The 26,358-nt window shown below is 46.2% G+C and overlaps 1 protein-coding gene across 17 annotated transcripts in view; it reads right to left on the bottom strand.

Annotated features, from left to right (window-relative positions):
• Nucleotides 1-26,358, bottom strand: part of LOC115087704 (cyclic AMP-dependent transcription factor ATF-7) — a 624,371-nt gene that overhangs the window by 381,528 nt on the left and 216,485 nt on the right. For 10 of the 17 annotated variants that reach the window (XR_003855586.1, XR_003855587.1, XR_003855583.1 and 7 more), the window contains one exon: nucleotides 15,528-15,624. The exons of 6 other annotated variants lie outside the window; for them this stretch is intronic. Coding sequence is in view for 2 of the 11 variants with exons in the window: in XM_029595199.1 (XP_029451059.1) it covers nucleotides 15,528-15,624 (97 nt within the window). In the remaining 9 variants the exon portion in view is untranslated. Of the gene's footprint in view, nucleotides 1-1,705; nucleotides 1,743-15,527; nucleotides 15,625-26,358 lie in introns of all 17 variants that reach the window. One more of the 17 variants, XR_003855596.1, reaches the window with a different exon arrangement.

The following is a 26,358-nucleotide window of genomic DNA, read 5'->3' as shown; positions in this document are numbered from 1 at the left end:
AGGTCCCTTGTCCCCCAACTCCCTCAGCCATGGATATGGCAATAGGTTGAAAGGCATACTTTCCAATTAGATGGATTAGAACCCTCCTCACTGAGGTAGGGTCCAGCAGGTGAGAATGATTGGCAATAGTTGTTCTTATCAAAAAACACCCACTGAGCTCAGCAGCTAAGAAAGGTGATTCCTGGACAGAAGAAACCCTTAATCTTCACAGGAGAGCTACTCTGGAAAGGCTCCATTGTGAAATAGACCTGCTGTGCCTTAGGATGACTTAAGGAGAGAGCTGCTGCTTGACTGGCTCTTGAATACCACACGGACCTGAGAGCGACTGCCAGTTAGAAGCAGTGACACACCTTCTCCAGGAAACTGAGAATGAGGGACACCCCTTACCAGCGGTGGACAGCCAGGCGTCCAGAGGGGAACCCATAAGAGTTGCCCTGGAACACAGTCAAATCCCCTGCTCCTGAAAGGACAGGACTGCAACAGGAATCTGGGCCTCCTGATCCCGAAAAACCCGCCAACTCTCCAGTTGAGAGGTGAGATACGAATCACTGATTGCTGAGGCTCAGAAATGAACAATCTGCCACTGGCAGCCACCCCTAGATGGAGAAGATCACCATGATAATCAAAGAGGCTGCAGCAAAAACGGTGAGATGACCACCACTGCCATCCTCCGAGCCTGGCCTACAAGAAGCGATAAACCTGCCAGTGATGGAACCCCAGGGGCTTCCCCACAAAGGGGATTTGTGACATGGAGGGGGGGGGGGGGGGGGGTCGAAAGATATTTCTCTTCTGAGGAAGATGACTCCTGACACTACCCTCCTAGTGTCTACTCCCCTTAGGGTTCAACCAGGAACACAGTCCTAGGTCAATCTTGTGGCAGTGGCACACAACCTGTTGTGCTCACCACAAGGGAAAGACACACATCCATACAGTAGAAGGCGACTGGAGGATAGAGCCCTCCACTGTAAAAGCATGCTGACTAGTACTCATACAGTGGTATCCCATCCTATGGATGGTGGCACACCTATGACCCCACTTGCCATGCTTTTGGGGAGAATCTCATGGCAAAGCAAGGACCAAGCACCACCTGCTAGAGTTGGTGGCTTTGCACTGCCAAAAGGCAAATCACAGTGTGTAATGACGCCTTCCTCGCCAGTGCTCCCCAGCACTTTGTGATGGAGAACTGACGAGGAGGCTGAGACCTTGATGTGAAGATGGCAGAACCCTGGCATGAGAACTGGCAACAAAATAATGTGTGGCAAATAATTAAACTGGACAATAACAGTTTAACAAGCAAAATAGTTTTTTATTCTGTTTGTGCACACATCAATTGTGCACAAATATTCAATACCGCAATAGACCAATGCTTATAGTTGGAAGACCCCGACACAGCCGTGTTTCGCGTCAGGGGGACCAGAATTTTCAAAATCTATAATCAAATATCATATAGTTATTGTGCAGTTAGGTGGACACAAGGGTACAACAATGGTTATCAATTAAAGGGAGGACCAAGACACAGAAATGGTAATGTGTAAAACAACAAAGCAGGTAAACATAAATGTAATTGTGAGACGGGTACAGGTCGGGGGGGGGGGGGGGAAGGGGGGGGAAGGCAGGAAAAAGGGGGGAGGGGAGGGAAGGAAACTGGATAAATGTATAAAGGACCACCATTACAATAACGGGATAAGTAAAAAAAAGAACTTACTTGAAATTTATAGGAGCGGACAAATGTCAGCTAATTGCTAGAAAAGAAATTAATAAAAGAAGACTGGTGAGTTGGGTCGTTATATAAAGGTAATGAAAGGAAATCACAGTTATGTGGCTTATTAATTTCTTTTCTAGCAATTAGCTGACATTTGTCCGCTCCTATAAATTTCAAGTAAGTTCTTTTTTTGCTAGTTCTTATCCCGTTATTGTAATAGTGGTCCTTTATACATTTATCCAGTTTCCTTCCCCTTTCCTCCTCTCTCTTTTTCTTTCCTCTTCCCTCCCGCTCTTCCCCCTCTCCCTCCCCCCTTTCCCCTTCTCCCTCTTCCCCCTTCCTTCTCCCTTCCCATCCCCCTCTTCTTCCCCCTTTTCCTCTTCTCCCTCCCCTCCCCCCTTTTCCTGCCTTCTCCCCCCTCCTCCCCCTGACCTGTACCCTTCTCACAATTACATTTGTGTTTACCTGCTTTGTTGTTTTACACATTACCATTTCTGTGTCTTGGTCCTCCCTTTAATTGATAACCATTGTTGTACCCTTGTGTTCGTCTAACTGCACAATAACTACATGATGTTTGTTTGATTATAGATTTTGAAAATTCTGGTCTCCCTGACACGAAACACGGCCGTGTTGGAGGTCTTCCAACTATAAGCACTGGTCTTTGCAGTATTTGAATATTTGTGCACAATTGATGTGTGCACAAACAGAATAAAAAACTATTTTGCTTGTTAAACTGTTATTGCCCAGTTTAATTATTTGCCGCACATTATTTTGTTGCCAGTTCTCATGCCAGGGTTCTGCCATCTTCACATCAAGGTATTGTTCCTGAGTGGACCACAGTCCCTGTGTTTGCAGGTGGTCCAGATGTGCCCCCCAGCCCTTGCGGGAGGCATCTGTAGTCAGGACTGCATTGTGTGGGGGAGTGGAGAACAGCGCTCCTGTTTGTAGATTTTTTCCCTTGAGCCACTACTGTATATCCTGTAGCATTGCCTGAGTTAACTTTACTTTTGTCGTTAACGGTTGTGTGTGTTGCTACCATTGTCTGAATCCCCACTGTAGATGACGCATATGAAGCCTCTTGTTGGGAACGGTATAAATGGCGGCAGCCATATGACCTAGGGCGGTGAGGATTTGCCGTGCCGACGGTGTCTTGAGGACTTGGGTGGTTCAAAAGAGACGATGCATCTCTAGTTTCCTGTCCCTTGGTAGGAATGCTCTGGCACGGATGGTGTCGAGATGTGCTCCAATGAACTGAAGGGATTGCGTCGGAATGAGAATTGATTTTTGGTAATTGACTATGATCCCCAAATTGTTCAAGCATTGAAAAGTCATTGAGAATCTGGGGTTCGGATGCTACTATGAGCCAGTCATCCGTTGACGGAGATGTGCCACCACCACTGCCATACATTTGGTGAAAACCCTGGGGGCTGCCGAGAGGCCAAAGGGTAGTACCTGATATTGATAATGTTGCTTCCGAAATTGGAAGGATAGGTATTGCCACGAAGAGTGGTGAATAGGAATGTGGGTATAGGCATCTTTCAAATCTATGGAGCACATCCAGTCCTTGGGTCGGAGAAGCGGTAAGATAGTCTTTAGGGACACCATTTTGAACTTCTCTTTGACCAAATGTTTGTTCTACTCTCTGAGATCTAAGATCGGTCTCAGTCCTCTGGTTTTCTTGGGAATTAGGAAATATGATGAGTAGAATCTCGTTGCGAGCATGAGATGGAATTCGACGGATCGCTCGCTGGTGAAGGAGGGATGCGATTTCCTGTTGTAGTTGACTCTGTTGGCCCCGAGGTTGGTGGGGCAATAGCTGTGGTAGAGTGGATTTGGCGTTGAAACAGAGTTGATATCCCTGTCTTACTACTTCCAGAACCCATAAATCTGTGGTGATTGCTTCCCAGTATGGTAGGCATAAGGAAATCCTGCCCGGTGGGTACGGTGGCAGTGATGATGGCAGCTGCACTAAAAAGAAGGGGTCGATTTAGCAGTCACCTAAGGCTGCTATGTTGTTGGTCGCTGTGGCCTTGGTCTGCCTCTCCTAGGGTGAATAGACTAAGGCGTCGCCCGCTGCGGTGGATTATAAGGAGTGGGTCGAAATTGTTGGTAGTGTCGGAAAGGTCGATGGGTATATGGTTGCCTGCGAGTAGGTGTGTAGTATCTACGTGGTGTGCTGAAGGAAGGGTTTTGGCTCAGCGATTGAACTGTAACCGCCTGGTCCTTCAAATTCGCTACCGTCTCTTGGAACTTCTCGCCGAAGAGATTGTCCCCTTTACATGGGATATTTGCTAACCTCTCGTGTAGCTCTTCACGAATGGCACTGGATTGGAGCCAGGCCATTCTGCGTGCGGCAATAGCCGAGGCCGATATGCAAGCCAACAATTCAAACCCCTCGTACACTGTGCGAAGGAGGTATCTGATGCCTTCTTCCAAATTCTGAATCAGTTGAGTTATTGTACATGTTGCCGAATCCGGATCGGGCAGCGCGGCTTTTAAGGTTTGTAGACTTTCGTATAAGTATTGCACCAGATAGAATTGGTGTTGACTAATCTGGGAAGAAAGCATAGAGGACTGATATGCTCTTTTCCCAAAGTCATCTAGGAGTCGCTGCTCTTTCCCTGGAGGTGCCAATCCGTGTAACTTAGATGGCTTGGCTCTCTACATTGCCGATTCCACCACTAGTGAAGAGTGTGGAAGTTGAGGCATGGACTAGAACTGAGATTTTTGCATATGAAATTTAAGATCCATTTTCCTGGATATCGGTGTGGTAGTGTAGGGAGACTCCCACATCTTCTCGAGGATGGAATCCAACACCTTGTGGGACGGAAGGGAGGTGGGTTGCGCTGGGATATCAAATATCTTAAGGATACCAAGTGTTTCCGCCCGAGGATCTGGCAGCTTCTGAACCTTTAGGTTAAGAAGAGCCCCCATCTTATCCAAGAATTTCGGATAAAAGATCTTCTGGGGGTGAGTAGGGTTCCGGTGTGTCCTCCGGTGGATCAGAGTGGTATCCTGTAGATGACGAGGGAGATGAAGGGGTTGACTCCGAATCTACCACTGTCGGGGGTCTGATCTTCTTCAGTGGCAGAATCGCAGGCTGAGAGGAACCCGGTGGGGAGAGATCTCTTGGTGCCCGTGGGGAGGATTCCCTCGGTGGTTCCGATACCGAACGCTGTTGAGGCGAAGGTGGTGTGCTGCTCGTAGGAGACGGAGGGAGTTAAAACATGGATTCAGTATGTCAATGAAACCCGCCAGCGCAGTGGAGAGGTGTGAAAACGCCTATGATGCGGAGGCCTCCTCTGCTTCCGTGGTGGTTCACTGGGAAGCGGCACTGTGGGTTAGACATCCAAACACCGCTCTCCTTCTCTTTGGAACTGGTTCTTGTGGATCTGTTCCGTCAGTCTCCTGGTTAGAATCAGGTGAATGAAGGGGAGACGTCCGACCTAGGGAGGAAGAAGATGATTTAATCCATACATAATCCTCCTCTGAATGAGTGGTTGATCTACCATACCCTGCACTCCATGGGGATATGGATCGTTCGGAGACCCGAGGGCTAGGGTGATGGATGGTCCGATGGGGCGAGGCATCGGCGGATCTCCCGCGAAGGAATGGGGGACAGCTGTGGATGACTTTCCCCTCACCTTTGATTTACCTTTCCTCTTTTGTCTCTTATGCTCCGATTGGACGTCAGTGGTGTGTGGAGCTGACCGCCGCTCTGACGATGTCTTGGCAGGTGTCGGGTATTTTAACCCGAGCGTCGGTCCAGACACAGCATGCATCGATGTTAGTCATCCCTGTGTCGGGTGTTCTGCCATGGTCGCTCTTTGTTGTCTATGCTTCGAGCTGTGCGTCGATTTATATGGTTCTTGCGCCGTTCCCGGCGTCGGTTTACCAGCCTCGGGGGCCTTCTTTGACGCACCCTGCGTCGGTATCAGCGCTACTTGCATCGAGATTGACGCTTCCTGCGTCATTGGCAGTGTCCTTCCCGCTGATGCGGTCGTCGGCGCATGCACCGTGGTCTGCGCCATTCCCGGCGCCGAAGGTCTGGGACTCTGCGCCTTCGGTTTATGCCGCATTGGCATCGATGTCGACGACAGACTTGCGGAACCTCTCGACGCCGGCCGGTGCGAATCACCTCTGCCTCGCGTCGTGGCCTCCTTTCGTTGACGCTACCACTTTATGAGTTGTGCCGTTCCCGGCTTTGACTCCGGGCACGATGGCTTCCTCCCGAGCCTCCAGTCCTGGAGGTGGAGGGCCCCACAGATGCTGCTCTTCTTACCATCTAGGTCCTTTGTTGTTCCGGCCCTGGCGATGAGTGCGCCTCTGATGGCGGGGCATTATGTGGCCCGATTGCTCCAACCGAAGGGCCTAGATCTTCTGAGCCCTCTGATGGCGGGCCCGCGGCGACATCCTGCCGCAGTGCTTGCAGGAGGCATCCTGGTGATCCGGACCGAGGCACCTGTAGCAGCGATCATGTCCATCTGTAATGGACATGACATGATCTTGCCACAAGTGCAGGGTTTGAACTTTGAGGGCCTCGGTTCCGGCTTTTTTGACATTTTATAAATCTGTTTTTTGACTTGCTGAGGAGAATCGAAGCCCCGCGTGCGCTCCCGTGCGCGGAAAAACAGACTGAGGAGAGACTGTTTTTCTGCACGGGAAGGCACGCGCAGCCGCACAGAGCAAAGCTCTGTATTCTAAGAAGCTCCGCCTCCTGGGCCCTGATGAACAGTTCCCATGATAGCATGGCTAATTCAGCCCTGCTATCAACGGGAAAATAAATGACCAGGGCGCTCAATGGTGATCCCAATGCCTCTTTGCTGGTGCTCAACGTTGTCGAGTGCAGCAACAAAAGGCATCAGTGGCCAACATGAACGATGGCCTCCATGGCTTCCCTGCCCCTCAATGGCAGAGGGCACCATTGGTATCAGGGCAGCTCCGCACCTCAACGGCCCTGAGGGCAGCCACGGCATCAAGGCCATGCACCTAGACAGGAACGCAGGCGGCCGTAGAATAGAGGCCTTGCACCTCGACAGCATTGAGTGTGGCCCTTCACACATCTTGTTGGGATCGAGGACATCAATGGCACAGAGGCATTGAGAGCAACATCAAAGGTGGCTCTGATGGCATAGAGGGGGACCATAGCAGTAGATGGCAGACCTGGTCCCCAACACTAGAGATCAGTGCCGTTACTCTGCCATGTCTAGGCCCAAGGCGCTTGACTCCAGTGCAGACACTCCACATCCATAGATGCCTACGGCACAGAAGGCCCTTCCTGCATCAAGGGCGGTCACACACTCCGATGGCATCGAGGACATCCCAGCACAGACAGCATCAAGGGTCACCATGGCGCTCAATGGAAGTTCTGATCCGACAGTCTGACATCGATGCTTCAGATCAATGCACTGGCCACAGATGTGCATGGGCAATCATTCTGGGCATAGCACTGAAAGTGCGGCAGCAAGTTGCTTGTCCAGGCTCCCCCTCACCTTTCTCTCAAGGAAACTGCACTGCCATCACCAGCAAGCAGGAGGGGAGCTACGTCATCCAGGGCTCTTGCCCGTGGAGCCTAGTTCCTTTGAATGTGGGGAGGATGAGCTCTCCCCCCAACAGGAACAGTGTGTTCTTCAATCTCTGCACTGACAAACTCCAAAGTCAATTGATCGGTGAAATGACATGGAACACCTGCCCGGGTAAACTCAGGCGAGTCCCCATGCTCAGCAGCCTACACGGATCACCCATGGACTGCATGCAGTCAGTCTTGCCAGCACCTGTCAAAAGGTACAAAACAGACAGAGAAAGGAGAAGACCCAGATACTAAACTGCTGGTCCAATAATCAGAGTTGTTTACCTGCAACAGGTGTTCTCCTGGGACAGCAGGTTTGTTAGTCCTCACACGAGTGACATCGGATGGAGCCCAACCCTGGACTTTGATCTCAAAGATTCTAGAACTCTAGAACATACCCTCCTAGGCAAAGTCCCTCAGTCCATGTTATAGCTAATACATGGAGGAACCAATTCCCAGGGGAGGCTTTTGGATTTCATGAGGATTAACATCCTGCCATCCTAGAACACCTTTTACAGGTAACTAACTCTGCTTTCTCCTAGGACAAGCAGGATCGTAGTCCTCACTCATGGGTGAATCCCTAGCTATAGGCTGTACGAGCAGGACAAAGCGGGAAACTGCAGAGTCCTGAAGCACTCTCCCTCTTCTTTGCCTATGAGGCAGCTGACCCACCAGGGGTCCAGGCTGGAGAAGAGTTGGGTTCTACAAAGAAAAACCATAGAAAAGTGTTAGACACAAACCCTCCTGCGCAGCAGAGGTGCCTAATGCAGAGGAATGATGTGAGTGCAAGCAGAAGCAAACTCTGCATCACGGAAAACAGTACAAGCAGAGTTCCTGTTAAGTAAACCCCGACAAAAGTAGGTCTAGAAACTCCTGGATACAGGAAGAACCCAGAGGGTTAGACAAGAGAAAGACTCTTGGAAGAAGACAGTCTGTGTTAAAAAGACAACCAAAAAAACTGGGGCCAGAGAGTCCCCCCCCCCCCCAGAAACTGAGGCACTGACATCTGAAGAAACGAATGACTCTGCAGAAGAGTGCCCAGGTTTGGCTGGTAGATACAATGGGCAAAAGAAACCCAAGCAACGCTTGGAAGAACAAGCAGCAAACCATGGCAGGGCCTGAGACAGACACTGCATGCTGAAACATCAGACCTAGCTGACTGTGCAGGACAGCGTCAAGGATTTCAGGTCATGAAGGGCAATCCCTGAAACAGACTTGTAGCCCAAAAACTCCCAAACTGGGAGATAAGATAGGCCTGAAGCTCTCCCAAGAGCACTTGTCAAGAACAGATTCATCTATCCTGGCATAGGATAATACAGGGGAGCATGAAGGCCCTTTGGACAACCTAGAGAAATGAGAAAAGCTAGAGGCAGTGCTGGCCAGAGCACAGCAAAAATATATGGAAAAACGTGGTGTATCCTGCCCTGCAAGATTACAAGAGATATACAAGTGCATTAGTTTTTCCTTCCCTCCTCCGGACAATCCAACCAGACGTCAGAAGGAATGAAGAACACAAGGAGACAGGGAGTTACCCACCAAGATACAGCCCTTAGCCTTCTTGGAATAGCAGAAACAGAGCGAATGCCCCGGGATAAATCCTGAAAATTCCACTAGGAGATGGGAAGCCAAAGAGGGGGGGGGGGGGGGGGCGCATGCACAAACCCTGGTAGAACAGGATTGCATTATTGGGCTGGAAACCCAAAGGACACCAGGGCAGGCCCAGGGCTATCTGGGAACACCTGGTGAGGTATCACTACCCCAGCCGTGAGTGCATATACTTTCCCCCCCAATTAAGCATGCAGTCCAGCAATGGACAATCATTGCATGACCCAGGATTCCCCTGTCTGCAGGCATGGTGATCCCAAAAAAGGGGAAGAATAGTTTGCATGCTACTGCAAGCAAGAGCAGCACCCTCTGTTGCGGGGTCACTTGGCCCCCCAACTCCCTCAGCCATGGACATGGCAAAAGGGAGAAAGGCATGCTCGCCCATTTGATGGACTAGAATTCTCCTAACAGAGGAAGGTCCAAGCAGGCAAGAATGATTGGCTATAGTGATCCCTAAGAAAAGACTCCCACAGAGGCCAGCAGGTATCAAAGCGACTCCCGAACAGGGGAAACACCCTGGAGGATCACCAGAGAGCAACACTGGACGGGCTCAGTCATGAATAGATCTGCTGCATCTTAGAGCAATGAGGGAGAGTGCTACCACTCGACTCATTCTCAGGGCTAGCGAGAAACTGAGCGCAAACGCCAGCCAGAGCAGAGCCATCCCTTCTCCAAGAACGAAGGAACGAGGGACACCCCCTCAAGGGGTTGCAGTCGGGCGTCCAGAGGGGAACCCATAATAGTTGCCCTGGAACCCAGTCGAATCTCCCCTATCAGAAGGGAGAGGGAAGCAACGGGATCGGGGCCTCCCAATCCTGAAAAAACTTTCAACTCCCGAGAAGAAAGTTGAGGCACAATCACCGATTACTGAGGTGCCAAAGTGATCAACCCACCACAGGATGATGAGTCACAGAGATTGGATATTAGGCACTGAATACCTTATGCACAGAGAGTGTTGGGGGGGGGGGGGGGAGGGAGAGGGAGAGATTTGGGGGAGAAAAGTTGTTTCTAACAGTAACTTGTATTTGACGTCACATCAGTACCTATCTTAGCCACAAGCATCTTAGGTTAAAGGTTAAATGTTTCATTCACACGGACATTCATTACTCTTTTGAAGTTTTTGTGTTTATTCTATAATGCCTGCACAAAAGGAGCTGTATTGTCACCGCTATACAAGAGTTTACACTGCTGTATTCAAGTACTATATATGATCATCTTTTACTTTATCTGCAGAGTGTTATAAGGCAGTGCAATTGTGTGTACTAATTTGGATTATTGAAAAATGAATAAACAAATTTAAAAAACAAAACAAAACCACCACAGGCAGCCAGCCTCCCATGGAGAAGGTTGCCATTGTAATCCATGGAGGGGCCTCAGTGAAAACTGTTCAACGACCACTCCTGCCAGTCCCTGGCCCTGGCCTCCAAGGAAATGCACAGATTCAAGAATCTAGGCTCCAGTTCAGAGAAAACCCTGCCAGGGACAGAGCCTCAGGGGCTTCCCCACAAAAAAGGAGTTTTAGACACAGGAGAGATTGAAAGACATTCCTTTGCTGAGGGAGGAGAAGACTCCCAAACCACTCTCCCGTCTACTCCCCTCAGGGCCCGACCAAGAACACAGTCTTAGGTCAGTCCTGTGACTGTGGAACACAACCTGTTGTGTCCACCCAGAGGTAAAAAACCACAGACGCCCAGATGGCAGAGGGCAACCGGAAGAACGAGCCCTCTGCTGTAAAAGCACGCTGAGCGGTACTCATGCAGTGGTATTCCATCCTACTGATGACGGCACACCTATGATCCCACGATAAAGTACAGATTGTGTGATGACTCCTCCTTCTCAGTGCTCCTCAGAACTGTGCAGTACAGAACTGACAGAGGCTGAGACCATGAAGGGATGATGGCAGAGCCCTGGTATAGCTGAGGACTGCACAGACAGGGCGAATGTCATCTTTCATTGCCTGAGGCACTTGAAGTAGATGCCTAGCCTTTCCTGACCACGCATGTTGCGAAATGACATCACAGTAACTCCAGTGGAGTGAAGAACAGTGTGACGATGGTGTCCCCAGAACCACTGGTACTCTGGGTAAGGCATGGTGGAGGGTGAAGGGTGGCGGTCTATGGCATCGCCCCCTCCAGTACCTGATACCTGCGAGAGGTGGGCCCCTCTAACTCCATCGGGAATGGCTCACCTTTGATTCCCTCAGGGAACAGCAGCAGCGAAGTCCCTGGTGACCAAGGTGCCCATGGGGTTCTGTGGTCATGTCCTGTGGCCTTCTACCACAGCCACTGGTGCCCACAGCGGTGACAATGCCCATAGGGACCATGGCACTTTCGCGCTCACCAATGCAAAGCCACAACAAGGGCACCCAGGGCTTTGATGGCATTTGAATGAACCATAATAGATTTGATGGCATACAGCGCCATCCCCGGCACCACAGGCATCCGCGGATACCGACCGCCCAGTGGCCCCCGATGGAGACTCCAATGCACAAAGGTATCAATGTACCTGTGGTACCAAAGAGGCCATGGGTGTCTGTAGGGAGGGGCCCTGTCTCCCATACACAGATCACCGATGCCTAAAGGAACCAATGACCACCAGCGCCAGTGACTGCTCCCCTCGGCTCACTTAATCAAAGGGCATCAATACAGAAAGCTTGATGGCCTCGCAAGTACTAAAGCTCTAATAGCCATAGCCTGTGAAAAGACAGGAGAGCTCCTCAGAGCCTCATAGAGGACACCGCCGAGGAGCTTAGAGGGAACGGGACCACTGCACTCGGATGCCCCAGTGTACCTCGAGTAGATCGAGACTCCTACGTTTGATCCGTTCAAGGCCAAAACACCCTTGCCATCCAAAGGCTGCAGGGTCACATGGGGGCTTCCAAGATCCCCGATGGTCGATGGCCTCAGGGACAACCAGGACATTCAGTAGCAAACCCAGCGCCTGGTTCTTGATGTTAGACAGTCGAGGCGGGAACAAGAGGCATCAGTGGACCCATACCTAGATGGCTTTGAGGGCATCAATGGTATCAGGGAAGCAACGCATCACAATGGCATTGAGGCCATGCACCATGTCAATCTAATGGGCGGCCGCAGCATCGAGGCAACACACTGACAGCAGAGGGCACACCTTTGATAGCATCTAGGGCATGCCACCACTTCAACCTCAACAGCCCCGAGGATGGCCAAGCACGCATCTTGATGGCATCGACTGCACCACGAGTGTCAAGGGCCCTGAGGGCATCAAGAGCACCGTGAGCATCGAGGGCACAGAGGCATTGATGGTACCGTGAGCACCACGGCATCTCGTGCGAGGGTACCGTGACTTTGAGGGCACTGCAGCCTCGAGTGCACCACAGCTTTGTTGGTGCCGTGGCCTCAATCAATGGCATCTGTTGTGCTGCTATTCCACCACCTCGATGCGCAAGTCTGTGCAGTAAGACTCCACCTTCCACCTATGCAGATGGCACAGAAGGCCTTTAAGGTATCGTGAGTGGCCCATGCACCTTGATGACATCGAGGGCGTCCCTGCACCTCGACAGCATCAAGGATGACCATGGTACACAATGTTGGACCTGGTCCCCGACGCAGTCCTGACATCAATGCATCAGATGAACGGTGCTCAGGTCACAACTGCGCACGGGTAACCATTACTGGGCATGGCAAACTGCTAGCCCAGGCTCCTGCTCACCCTCTCTTCCAAGGAGACTACACTGCCAAGACAGGCAAGCAGGAGGGGAGGCTATGTCTTCCAAGGTTCCCACCTGTGGAGACTAGCTCTTGGGATGTGGGAAGGATGAGCTCTCCTCCCCACAGGAACGGCATGGTCCTCGATCCCTGCACCAAATCCATTGATGCCAATCGATCAGTGAAACAACATGGAACTCCAGCCCGGATAAAACTCAGGCGAGTCCCCAGGCACAGCAGCCTACACGGATCACCGGACTGCATAAGTTAGTCCTGTCAACACCGGGGAAAGGGAGAAAGAAGGAGACAGAGCAAGGAGAGGATACACAGAAAAACTGCTTCTGCAGTTTTTGGTTTTTTTTTTTTAGATAGTAACAGACTCTGCCAGGCTGCACAAAGGGGAAGCCCACCATGCAGCTGGCAGACAGTTGGAAAGGAAAAAAAGAATAAAACTACCTTAAGGAAAGAAAACAGCTGCAGCTCTAGAAAAAAAAAAAATCACTTACAAGAACTGTGGGAAACCAATAAAGCTAAATACTGTGAGCACACAGCTTCCGTAACCACATGGCTCCAATGGGGGGGGGGGGACGGGGGGGGGGACGGGACAGGGTGATGACTACAGCTGCACATGCTCAGTAGGGCATGTTCGAGTGTTCTAGAATCTTTGAGATCAAAGTTCCATGCCAGGCTCCATCCGATGTCACACATGTGTTAAGGACTGCCATCCTGCTTGCCTTAGGAGAATTTTTTTTTCTTTAATACGAGATAGTCATTGTGCAGTCTGGCAGAGTCTAAGGCCTGCCATGTGGCTAGCAGACCGAGGAAAGAAGAAAAAGGACAAGAAATAAAACTACCTTAAGGAAAGAAAACAGCTGCAGCTCTAGAAAAAATCACTTACAAAAACTGTGAGGAGAGAGCAAAGCTAAATACCATGAGACACATGGCTCCCATGATCATACAGCTCCACGAAAAAAAGAGACTAAGACTCTGCCTAGGGGGCAGGGTGATGACTACAGCTGCACATACTCAGTAGGGCATGCTGAAAGCTCTAGATTCTTTGAGATCAAAGTTCCATGCCAGGCTCCAACTGATGAGGTCACCCATGTGTGAGGGCTACCATACTGCTTTTCCTCGGAGAACTTGTGTTGTACCTTACTCTGGGACGGGTTTGGTCATATGTGCGATTATTAGATGCCATTAGCCATACTGTCTCCACATGAGGTTTTTCCCCAGATTCTCCACTTCAGAGGAAGAAGACTCAGATTTTTTGGTTTCATCCATTTTATGAGCTCCTGTTATTTTGGGTACTGTTTTGGCTTATCAGCCCTGTGGAGCTTGCCAGGCTTGTTCACTATAACAGTCAAAGAATTTATTTATTAAAAAAATGTATGGATCACTTAACATTTGTAAGCGATTTACAATAAAACATTCACAATTAATTCTACCACCCTGTCACTAATATATCTGAATGTTTTTTCCAACTGAAATTCTTCTTGTGTCATCTATGAGATGTGTCCTTCACGCATATATATGTATGTGGGCCATATATGAGCACTATAGCTGAATTTAGCACTCACGCATGGAAGTACCATTAGTTGCCTACTGGCAGCAGGCTCAACATTGTATGGACATTCATTTTTTGGTAATTGAGAAGGCTTCTAAATTGGTAAGAGGGGGAACCACGACAACTGCTTGCTCCAATGTGAGCAGTGCTGAATTTTTAGATTACAAATTGCTGCGACCCACTGGCTTAATCTGTGATATTGAATAGTCTTTGTTCTTTGATTTTCCATGTTTATTTAGTCTGTGGGCTTTGCTGCCAGCTATATCCTTTGATTGCCTTAAATTCAAATAATTTTCCACACCATTTTTGAAGTTTTATACTGATCTCTGTGCTCCGCTGTGGTAGAATACTAATATGGATGGCATCTGAAGCATTCATGTGATGGATATGTACAGATGCGAGACTCCCTAGCTTGTAAATAGATAATTTTATTTATGCTCTTTGATATGTGGTGATTTTATGGTCCCATAGGAGAGTTTGCATGATTTATTTTGTATGTTTTCTGTTGACAGAAATGTCCCCCCTGAAGAAATGTGTCTTTTTGGATACCTAATAAAGATATTTGTCTTCCATTAAGATTTTTTGATCTTTGAACTGTATTTTATGTAAAGGTTTTCTCACACTGTTTGGTAAGGGATTATGTACATAAACAGCCAGAATAGCAGATTTCACAGCAAAAATCTTTATATTCTGTCCAATAACTACTACTATAGCAGGTAGCAAAAAAGACTGATGCCAGCAGGGTTGAGAGCATTGTGTAGTGAGCAGCTGCTAGCTCAACCTTGCAGAAACTGATGGTGTTGTAAACATGTAGGGCTATGGTGAGAAGGTCCTAATAAAACTGAGGATAAGAACCTCCTGAAGAGAAACCAAAGAAAAAAAATGAGGAAAAAGACTGTGGCATGGGTCCTGGTTTAAGTTGAAATATTAGCCAACTTTATGAAAAATGTCTTAGTTTGCTAAAAGCTCAAATCCTTCAAATGAGTACATTTCCTGCTTCTACAGAACAGATTGAAAGATTTAATTTATGAAGTGTCAGTCTTAAGAGCTGGAGTAAACAGTCACCTGGAGGCGGTGGTGTGAGAGAGAAAGAAGCTTAAACTTGTCATTCAGCCTTTTTTGTTCATCACCCTTACAAAAAAAAAATCACATGAAAAAAGGTGAAAGAAATCTTTTGTCTCTAAACTTCCAGACTTAATAAAAAGGGTGTGAGCAGAAGAAACCCACAAAACCTGATACTTGGGGGAAAAAAAGGAAAGAGAGCAGAAACCTGTCAGCATCTGATACTCCTGCTCCTTATTAAATGTATTTTGAATGGCTATAGAGCTATTTCAGCATATCTCAGTGTCAAGTCATTAACAACCAGTGCTATTTTGCTAGTAGGAATTTGCTTGTAACACCTACCAGCAATGATAACAGAGTCTGTTCTGGCAGGGCCGAATTTCAGTGTCATCTCATGCTTGTGTTTATGGACTGCCAGGTGGTCCTCGTTTGTAAACCTCTGAAACAAAACAAATGAGAGAGGGAAATAAAAGCAAATGATTTAGATTTTTTTTCAGATCCTGCAGCGTTGGCACAGTGCTGTCTTCAGAGACTTAACTGCAATGTATGTTATTGCATGCAAGTCCCTGGCTCTGACTATTACCTTTAATTGCATCAACATTTCTTGATGTAATGGAGGGGAACCTGTGTGAATATATGACCCTCAATAGCAAATGACGTGGTCTATTGGATAGCTCACTGCAAGGATAGATAGGAGGGCAGAGCTCCACTCTCGGGATAAAGCTTGTGTAAAGCAGTTCTGATTATCTACCACAGCCCTTAGACTTAGAGGAAGGCTTGTGTCACATACTGCTCACCCTTAGGGTGACGCTTACATTATTGGTCACCCAAACGGTAATGGCATAGCTTTGAAAAGGAGCTGAAGACTTCTTTGAGCTCCAGGACATTGTTATAGTACTTTATATATGGGCAAGGAATGCAGCGAAAAATGGAAACGTGAAAGCTGACTTGAAGAGTAACTGGCAAACAGGACAGTAAAGAGTGATATGAAGAGGGGTGTCAGGAAAGGAAGGAACCAGCAAATGTGATGAAGTCTCTAAGCTTCACAAAACACAGTCAAGTTTTGTCCAGAAAGCTAATCTTATTAAAGGGAAGGCAAATTATCTGTTAGCATCAAGAGGCTGTTGGAAGCAAAAACACTTAAAATGTAGCAATTATCAAGTCAAAATCTGCCAAGATTTGCACACATTAGAACCTAGAGGCAATCTGTATAAAAATCTGCAGTGTTACACTAAATAAACATAAGATGTGCCATGCTGAGTCAGACCAAAGATTCAAACTCAGCAACCCATCTCAAACAGTGGCCAAAATCTGGATCACAAGTACCCAGCAGATCACAAAGAGTAGATATAATCCTTAATGTTTACTCTAAGATAAGCTATGGCTTTCCCAAGTCTACCTGACTAACTGTTTATGGACTTTTCTTCCAGGTACTTATCCAAATTTGTTAAACCCAGCTATGCCTTGATCACGTCCTCTAGCAGCAAATTCTACAGCATGACAGTCAGAAATGCTGTCACTTCAACCAGTGAAATTGCTCCTCGCTAACTTCAATAAGTGTTCCAAAAGTTTAGAAACCAAAATACTGAAACAGTGCTGACAGTGTTGGATGGCTATTCTCAAAAATAAGACTTTGGAGTCACTAGATGGTCTATTCAAATTAAGTTCTTTTAAATTTGCAACACTGAAAATTCCTGAAAAATGTCTGAAATTGCACAGTGAAAATTCCTTAAAAAATATTTCTTCATGACCAATGATTATAATTTTAAGACAAGGTCTGGATGAGACCATTTTGTTGATTTTCTACAAATAAATATATATATACATATATATATATATGTTTTTATATACCGACGCTAGATCGAGATTGAAAACATGGTTGTTCAAGCAAGCTTACCCAGAATAAAAGGCTATCACTCCGTTTCCAAAGTAGACCACTTTGCGTCTACTCATTTTTCCTCACATTGAGGAACTATGTTTTGTTATACTCTCTCTCCTCACCTTGAGGAAACACGTTTTGTTATTCTGTCTTTTCTCAGCTACCTTTTACCCCCTTTCCCAGTTCTGACCTCCCTGTTAAATTGTAATTTCTAAGCTTAACCCGTTTTACTGTAAACCAGCATGATGTCCACAACTAATGCCGGTATATAAAAATGTTTAAATAAATAAATAAATCGAGATATCACATTGGTTCACGTGAAACTGAGAAGGCAAATAAGACATGGGCTGCTTATTTTTACAGGCTAAAATGGAGAACTTAACAACTTAGGAGATACAGAGTAACTTAGAAAGCTTAATAACTTAGAGTACTTAAGTATTCTAAGTTACTCTGTAAAAATAAGTTAACATATATATTTTATATACAATTACAATGGTGTGTGTATGAAACACAGGTGAATTATGTATTATATTTTCATTTGATGGAATATTCACCTCACGGTTTGTTGCTATAAGTCCTATTTAATTTCTGGTCAGCTTTTCCCCTTGCCCTTACCACCACTTTGTATACTCCTCCAGTCTGCTTGAATTCTAAGTTTGGGTTGCTATTTTCTCTGCAGACAAAGAATTTCATGCATCCACCTCCCTCAGTAAAGCAGCATTTCCTCACATTTCCTCTCAGCCTCCCTCCAGTTTTATATTAAGGCCCCTTGTCCTTGAGTTTCTTCTATGGAAAATGTTGCTTCTGGCAACCTATGGAAGCCTGCCAAATATTTAAATGATTCTATCATAGCCCTCCATACTTTTCCCCCTCTGATTTTCCACCTACAGAGCTTATATGAATTAACACAGCAACTTTTCCTGTGCTAATAAGCACATATTAAAACAAAATCACTTTTTTTTTTTTTAATTTAAACAGAATCAACTAGCCCTAGGTTAAGCACCTGAGATTTTTCACAATAAATACCCTACCTACAAGCATTTCTTGGGCTTTCAGATTACAGCTCAAGCAGGTTTACGAAGGGAGTTAAACAGAGAGGACTTTCTGTATTGTAGAGGTAAACCACTTACCATATTTTCTACTGCAGAAACAAAATATAGAGTCAACAAAAACATTGCGACAACTTGGTTTCTACATAATCAAGTAGACTAATACAGCAACCACACAACTACAGTAGCTTGCAAATGTATTCAGCCCCCTAAAAAGTCAGATTTGGGGGATTAGAAATGACAGATCGAACCAGACAGTATGTTTATTACAAAACAGTATGATCTTAAAGTAAATTTTCAAAGTTACAGTTTATTATTTCTCTGCATTTTTTGTAAAATAAAATTAAAATTAAAAAATGCTGCTTGCCCAAGTATTCAGCCCCTTCAGACTAGTACTTGGTAAGAACCACCTTTTTCTGCAGTAGCAGCTTTGTCTGTTGCTGGTAAGTTTCCTTCAGCTCTGCACACTGTTTGGGAGTGATTTTTGCCCATTCTTCATGGCAGATTTGCTCCAGGTTGTTCGGGTTGGTTGGCTGACGCTTAAGGACTGCAACTTCCAAACAGTGCCACAGAATCTTGATTGGATTGAGATCTGGACTTTGACTTGACCATTGTAGAACATTTCACCTTTTTGCTGTTCATCCACTCCTGCAATGCTTTGGCCTTGTGCTGAAAAGTGAATTTTCTCCCAAGTTTTAGTGTTTAGCAGACAGGCAGGTTGCCTTGCAGTATCTCCCTGAATGTTACACCATCCATCAATTTTAACAAAATGTCCAGTCCCTGTTGAGGAAAAGCATCCCCTCAACATGATGCTTTCACTTCCATACTTTACATTCTTAGCTGAAGAATGGACAGTGTTAAATTTGCGCCACACAGCATTGTGAATTTTCGCCAAAAAGCTCCATTTTTGTTTCCTCTGACCACAAAGTCTTATCCCATATTTTAGCTGGGTCATTCTTATGCTTTCTGGCAAATTCCAGATGTGCTTTGATGTGTTTTTTCTTCAGTAATGCTTCTTTCTAGCCACCCTCCCATGCAGGCCAGTTGTATGCAGAGCTCTTGATATGGTTGACTGGCGCACCGCCACTCCAGTCTCAGCTACTAAACTCTGTAGCCTCTTCATAGTGATTGACCTCTGTGGCTTCCCTCACAGATCTCCTTCTCGCTCTGATGCTGAGTTTTGAGGATCGGCCTTATCTAGGCAGTGTCTGGGCGGTATGATGCAGCTTCCATTTCCTCACAATTGATCCAACAGCACTCTCTGGGATGTCCAAGTGCTTGGATATTATTTTGCTAACTATCTTTAATTTCCTCACAATGCTCTTTGGTCTTCATTTTCACAGCTTTCCTTCAGATTCACAGTCTGGCCAATGGTACTGGAATTAGGAGGTCGTTTATCCAGTAAAGCCAACCATTAATGATTCACAGGTAAAGGTCAATTGTAAGCCAATTGTTAGGACAACATCTTTCATCTGTGAAAAAAGAGCTTCCACAGCACAGCAGTTGAATACTGATGCAAGCAACATTTTTCAGTTTTTAATTTTATTTTACAAAAATGCAGAGAAAGTGAATTGTGACTTTGAAAATTTACTTTAAGAGCATATTGGTTTGCAGTGTACTGCCTGGAACAATCTGTATAAGTGTAATTTGTAATCCACACAAATCCACTGAATTTTCAGGGGGTTGAATACTTTTGCAAGCCACTGTATATAAATACAAAACTATACAAAAGCATGACATATCCAAACAAAGAAAAATATCTTTAGAAATAAGAAAATAGGATTATATAACATCACATGGACATAAATGCCAGTATTCAGTATGAAAAGCAGCAGCAGAATAGCTCTCTGGTTTCAGCACAGCAGGGTTTACACATGCTGTCACTCCCCTTCTGGCAGTCTGTGAACATACCAGCAGACAGGGAGTACGGAAATAACATACTTAAATACAATAGTCCCAGTAGTCTTTATACAGGTTCCTTTTTGTCTTTTGTTTTGACCTGTTCATTCTGTTTCACCCTGAGGAAAGGCCAGTCAAGAAATGTATTAAGTTAGATTCATAAAAAGTTATTGCGCTATATTTTTTTATTGGTTCACCTGTATTTCTGTACCTTTTTCAAAAGCTATTGTTGATAATCTTTGTTGATGCTTTTTTTTTTCTTTGTTAAAGTTCATTTACCTCCAGTGGTTAATTTATTGTTGAATCATTTATTTCCATGTGTTCCTTTCTCTTTGCCTTCTCATTATTTATGCAGACTTCCTATTTTCATGTTAGAATTTTTTATGCATGTGTTTGTTTAAAGCACATGCATAAAAAATTCTAACATGAAAATAGGAAGTCTGCATAAATAATGAGAAGGCAAAGAGAAAGGAACACATGGAAATAAATGATTCAACAATAAATTAACCACTGGAGGTAAATGAACTTTAACATGTGTTTGTTTAAAGCACATGCATAAAAAATTCTAACATGAAAATAGGAAGTCTGCATAAATAATGAGAAGGCAAAGAGAAAGGAACACATGGAAATAAATGATTCAACAATAAATTAACCACTGGAGGTAAATGAACTTTAACAAAGAAAAAAAAAAGCATCAACAAAGATTATCAACAATAGCTATTAGTAAGGCTCCAGATGCATATGAAATTCACCCAAGGGAATTAAAGGAACAAAGCAATGTAACAGCTCAGGTCTTATAAGAAATCCCTGAAGATGGGGAATGGTACTGGAAGACTGCATAAAATAAAAGGATACACACCATAATACAAAAAAGGACTATGTGGATAATTATGGGCCTGTCAGCTTGACATCAATACCAGGAAAATACTAGAATCTACTAATCAGGAAAAATTAACTATCTGCCTTAAGGAGCAAGGGAGATACTGCAGAGGTATAGAATGTATATGGCAAAATAGATCATACGAAACCAATCTAATATTCTTTACTGGCTTCAAAACAAAAAAAACCTGCAAAACCCTATCTCTCCATCATCATACCAAGAACCAGACTCTTTCCTACTTCCTTTGCCATACACAAATGAGGGTGCCGTCTACTATAGCTATGGTCAACAATTGGAACACTGATCTTAAAACAAGACTGCACCTTGGAAAACTATTACCACCAGAAATTCCACACAAGAAATGACATATGAAAAGAACTGGAAAACTTAAAATGAAATGTCGGAAAGAGCAAGTTTGCTTACCATAAATGGTGTTTTCCATAGTAAGATAAATTAGCCATGCTGTCTGGGGTATGTCCTCCTTGCCACGCGGAGCTCTCTAAGATCACCAAAATCTTTTAGTAAGGTGTTCCTTCTTGAATCTTCCCGCGTTTCCCTGAGGCTCCTCAGTCTGTGTCAAAGCAAGACGATATGCAATGCTGTAACTGTCCAGGGAGGCGGGCGGGTCAGAATGGCTTATTCATCTGCTATCTACGGAAAACACCATTTACGGTAAGCAAACTTGCTCTTTTCCTGTAGATCAGCAGCATGAATTAGCCATGCTGTCTGAGAGTCCCCAGCTGAAGTACTGAGCGCATTGATTAAATTGTGACTATGATGTAGAGAAGTAAGTGCTCAATACGGTAGAATAGAGGCGGACAATTCTTATGAGCCTGCTTAATGTGCTGTAGAGGTGCTCTTTTCAAGAATAATCTGCCCCATGTTGGCGTCATCCGCAACTTGTGTATCTAAACAGTAGTGGGATGTGAACGTGTGCAGTGATGACCATGTGGCTTTACAAATGTCAAGGAGAGGCACATCGTGAGGTGAGCAATTGAAGCAGCCATCACACAAACTTGATGTGCCTTGGGTGTGGAGGAAGGGTCTCTGAACGCTTTTGGTAGCAGAACCGTATGCAGTTTGAGATCCAGGACGATAGTGTTCTCTTGGATACAGGGAGTCCTGGTGCATTTGGATTGAAGGAGAGAAAGAGCTGTGAGGCTCTGTTAGCAGAATGAGTGCGCTTTTTATAATAGGCTAGCGCTCATTTACAGCCTAATGAATGTAGTCTTTGTTCATAGTCGTTTGCGTGAGGTTTTGGGTGGAAAGTCGGGAGGGTGATGGTCTGGTTTATGTGGAAAGCTGAGACCACTTTGGGTAGGAAGTTAGGATGTGTACACAGCATAACCTTGTCATGGTAAAATTCAAGGTAAGGTGGGTAGTGCACTAAGGCTTGTAGCTCGCTGATGCGCCTTGCAGAGGTGAGGGCGACTAAGAACAGCACTTTCCAGGAAAGGTACCTAGGTTGAGAAGTGCCCAACGGCTCGAAAGGTGGTAGCATGAGTTGCTCCAATACTATGTTGATATCCCACGGCACCAGCGGTTTCTTTGTCGGGGGGCCGTAAATGTAGGACACCTTTCATTAACCTGGAGACGAGGGAATGAGAGATATAGGTTCTCCATTGAGAAGAGCGTGATAAGCCGCTATGGCGCTGTGGTGTACCCAAAGTGAGGCAGTGGCGAGGCCCTCCCTGTAGAGTAAGTGGAGGTAATTCAGGAGGCGCTCTGGTGGACAGGTGAGCGGATCTGTACCTTCGGCCGAACACCAGGAAGCATAACCTGACCATTTGCGTTGGTAACTTAGTGTCATTTATGGTTTTCTGGGGGAGACCAGAATATCCTGAAATTGAGGAGAAATGTTTAGGTTTTGGAATATGAGGCTTTCAACTTCCATGCAGTGAGATTCAGCAATGAGTGAAGTGGATGAAGCACTGAACCCCCTTCTTCGGTAAGGAGATGGGGGCTGTCGCCCAGGGGAATCTGTTTGTGTGTCAACAACTGAATTAGGTAGCTGTACCACGGTTGTCATGCCCATGCTGAGGCAATGAGGATCAAGTCCGCGTGGTCTTAGATGCACCTCTGGTCTGTGCGAGAGATGAGTGGTATCAGAGGAAATGCGTAAAGCAGACCTTGTGACCAATCTATGAGGAACACATCCTGTGCCAGCCAGTGGGAGCTGGGGTACACTGAGCAAAACAGTTCGACCTTTCTGTTGTGTTCTGTTGCGAAGAGGTCGATCCGGGGAAGACCCCAAGTGGAGAAAATTTGATTGGCTACATCCTGATGTAGTTCCCATTCGTGAGGCTGAAATATTCTGCTCAGTTTGTCTGCTCTGGAGTTGTTGATTCCCGGTAAGTATGTGGCTTGCAGGGATATTCCCTTGCTGTGAGCCTATTCTAGGATCTTGACCGCTTCTTTGCAAAGGCTCCATGAACCTGACCCTCCTTCTTTGTTTATGTAAAACATTGCCACTTGGTTGTGTGTGTGAATCATGACAACTTGGTCTCGGAGGGTGTGTTCGAAAGTTTGAAGGGCACTGCGAATAGCCCGAAGTTCCAGGAGGTTTGTGTGTTTATTCCGTTCTTGTTTGGACCATAAACCCTGAGTCTGTAGTTTGGTGAGATGAGCTCCCCAACCTGTGGGGGAGGCATCTGTGGTGAGTACTATTTGATGTCGAGGGGATCACAGAGGTGAGCCCGTTGTCAGTGCTGGTGTTATCCACCACTGTAGGTCTATTTTCATGCTGGTTGTTAGAGTCACCGGAGTGGATAGTGGGCTCAGGAACTGAGTCCATTGATTCTTTAGACCCCATTGTAAGCAACAGATATGTAGTCACGTATGCGGGACAACATAGATGGACGCTGCCATATGTCTCAGAATGGTCAGGATTTGACGGGCTGGAGCCATTGTCATGCGTAACAGGTAATGGGCCAGTGTAGTTAGAGCCAGCACTCGAGGTTGTGGCAGGAAATCTTTGTCCCGAATGGTGTCGATGTGCACTCCAATGAATTGCAAGGTTTCAGTAGGTTGCAAATTGGATTTTTCGTAGTTTATCAGAAGGCCTAGACTGTCTAGGCAAGTTATTGTGTGAATTGTCTCACAGAACAGTAGGATTGGGGGCTACTAGCAGCCAGTCGTCTAGGTAAGGAAATATCTGAACCCCCTGTCGACAGAGGTGTGCCACCACTACCGCTAGACATTTTGTGAAGACAGAGCAGAGGAGAGGCTGAACGGGAGTACTCTGTACTGAAAGTGTCTCTCTTCCACTTGAAAACAGAGGTAACGCTAGGATTTGTGATGCATTGGTATATGGGCATATGCAACCTTTAAATCCAGTGAACACATCCAGTCCTTGGGTCAGAGGAAAGGAAGAATGAACTTGAGAGAAGTCATTTTGAATTTTTCTCTCCGTGTTTGTTGAGGGAGCGTAGGTCCAGAATTGGTCGAAGCCCTCCAGATTTATTGGGAATGAGGAAGTATTGTGAATAAAACCCCTTTTGATACTGGGGTAGAGCTAACTCTCGTATGCACTGTTGTTGAAATAGTTGGTTGATCTCTTGAAGAAGAGGTCTCCAATGTTCACCATGATGTTTCATGGAAACTAGATGTGGGAGAGTTGGGAGGGATGCAAAGTTAAGAGAATAACCTTTCTTTATTATAGTCAGGACCAAAGGTCGGATGTTATTTTGTTCCATTCCGGGAGAAATAGGGCCAGCCATCCCCCTATTTTTGTTGCTGGTAGCGGTGGCAAGGGTAGTCCTAAAAGCTCTGCTGGTTTTTAGGGGGATGAGGGTTTGTTTTTTGGCAAGGTTGGCGGAGTGCAAGAGGGCGTTGGCATGGACCCTGCTGCTAAGGCTGCTGGCGGCTGGGCTGATATGATGGAGGCCGGTAAGATGTATAAGGCCGATATGTGCGCAAAGGGTAAGCAGGTTTCCTGTAGGAGGCGAATTGGCGTCGAGACGATGAGCCTTCATATGGTGATGTCAAAGATAGTACCGCCACTTTTTGTTCTTTCAGCTTTGCTACTGTCTCAGTGAGCCTGTCACCGAAAAGGTTGTCTGGGCGACAGGGAAGATTAGCTAGTTTATCGTGCACATCGTCCCTTATGGCACTTACCCTCAGCCATGCTAGTCTTCTTGCTGCTATGGCATTAGCTGTGGTTTTCGCCGATGTTTCGAATCCCTCGTACATGGAATGTAGGAGATGTCGAAGGCCCTCCTCCATGTCATAAAATTCTCGAGGGGGGCTAGCTTCTGTAGAACCACCTTGTAATAGGGGTTTAAAAAATTGTAGGCATTCAAATAAATATTGTGCAACATAGAATTGGTGATTCAGAATTTTTGCATTCAACATGCCTGATTGAAATGCCTTCTTTGCAAAATAATCAAGACATTTACCATCTCGTCCTGGGGGGAGGGTGATCGAATGCAACCTCAATTTCTTTGTCTTCTGCATCTCTGATTCGACAACTACCGACACGTATGGAAGCTGGAAGGTCGCATAAAAAGGAAGAGTCTAACATCCGATATTTAAGGTCGGTTTTCCTTGAAACTGGCATTGTGGAGAAAGGAGATTCCCACCTTTTTTCCATCACGGAGTCCAATACTGAGTGGGACGGGAGTGCTGTGGGTTCAGCTGGGCTGTCAAATATCTTAAGGATCCCAAGCATTTCGTGCCTAGGGTCTGGTATCTTCCTGGTATCCACCATCTAGCCACTAGCCCACTTTTTCTAAAAATTGCGATTGAGGTCCTCTGGGGGGGGGGGGGGGGGGGGGGGGGGATACTGGTTCTGGTGGAATTTCTTGTGGGTCAGATGGGTAACCCGTTGATTAACTGGGCAAGGAAGAAGAACTAAGGGAGTCTCCCCCTGGAGGTGAGGGCCTCCCCTAGGTTGATCTTTTGGTGCAGAATAGGGGAACCTTCAGACGATAAAGTTGTTTCAGATGGCTAGTCAGGTGGTGGCTGGTGTTGCTGCTCCACTGACACGAGGAATTTGGACAAAATCTTTGAAATTTGGGATATGGCTTCAGAGACCAAGCCCCATGTAGGGGGCAGCCTTTGTTGTGGCTGGAATTCCGATGGAGGAGGTGCCGCGAGGAGAATGTCGTGGTCTGGTAATTGGATGACCGATGTCAATTGGTGGGCGGGTAACCTTTCCATAAAGAGGATCCTGTAATCCAGAACCCCTGCAGTGGAGTGAAGCTGCGGATAGCCACAAAAAAACTTCTGAAGAGGCTGAGGAGCTTCTGGAGAACCTTGGAGGAGATGGACTATCATCCAAGTCCACGACTAATAGTGGGGAAGGATCCCTTGGTCTCTTGTGCCCAGTTGAATGTTTTTTTGGGCTGTTTTGTTGAAGACTGTTGGCAGCGTCTGTGGGAGAGGCTCTGCATTGGATTGCGTCGAAGGAGGCCTCGAAGGAGTCAGTAGTGCGACTGTGGCACTCGATTGCGATACGATGTCTTC

The sequence above is a fragment of the Rhinatrema bivittatum genome, chromosome 3 (assembly GCF_901001135.1).
Source record: "Rhinatrema bivittatum chromosome 3, aRhiBiv1.1, whole genome shotgun sequence".
NCBI classification, from domain to species: Eukaryota; Metazoa; Chordata; class Amphibia; order Gymnophiona; family Rhinatrematidae; genus Rhinatrema; species Rhinatrema bivittatum.
This window is presented reverse-complemented; position numbering and strand designations above follow the sequence as displayed.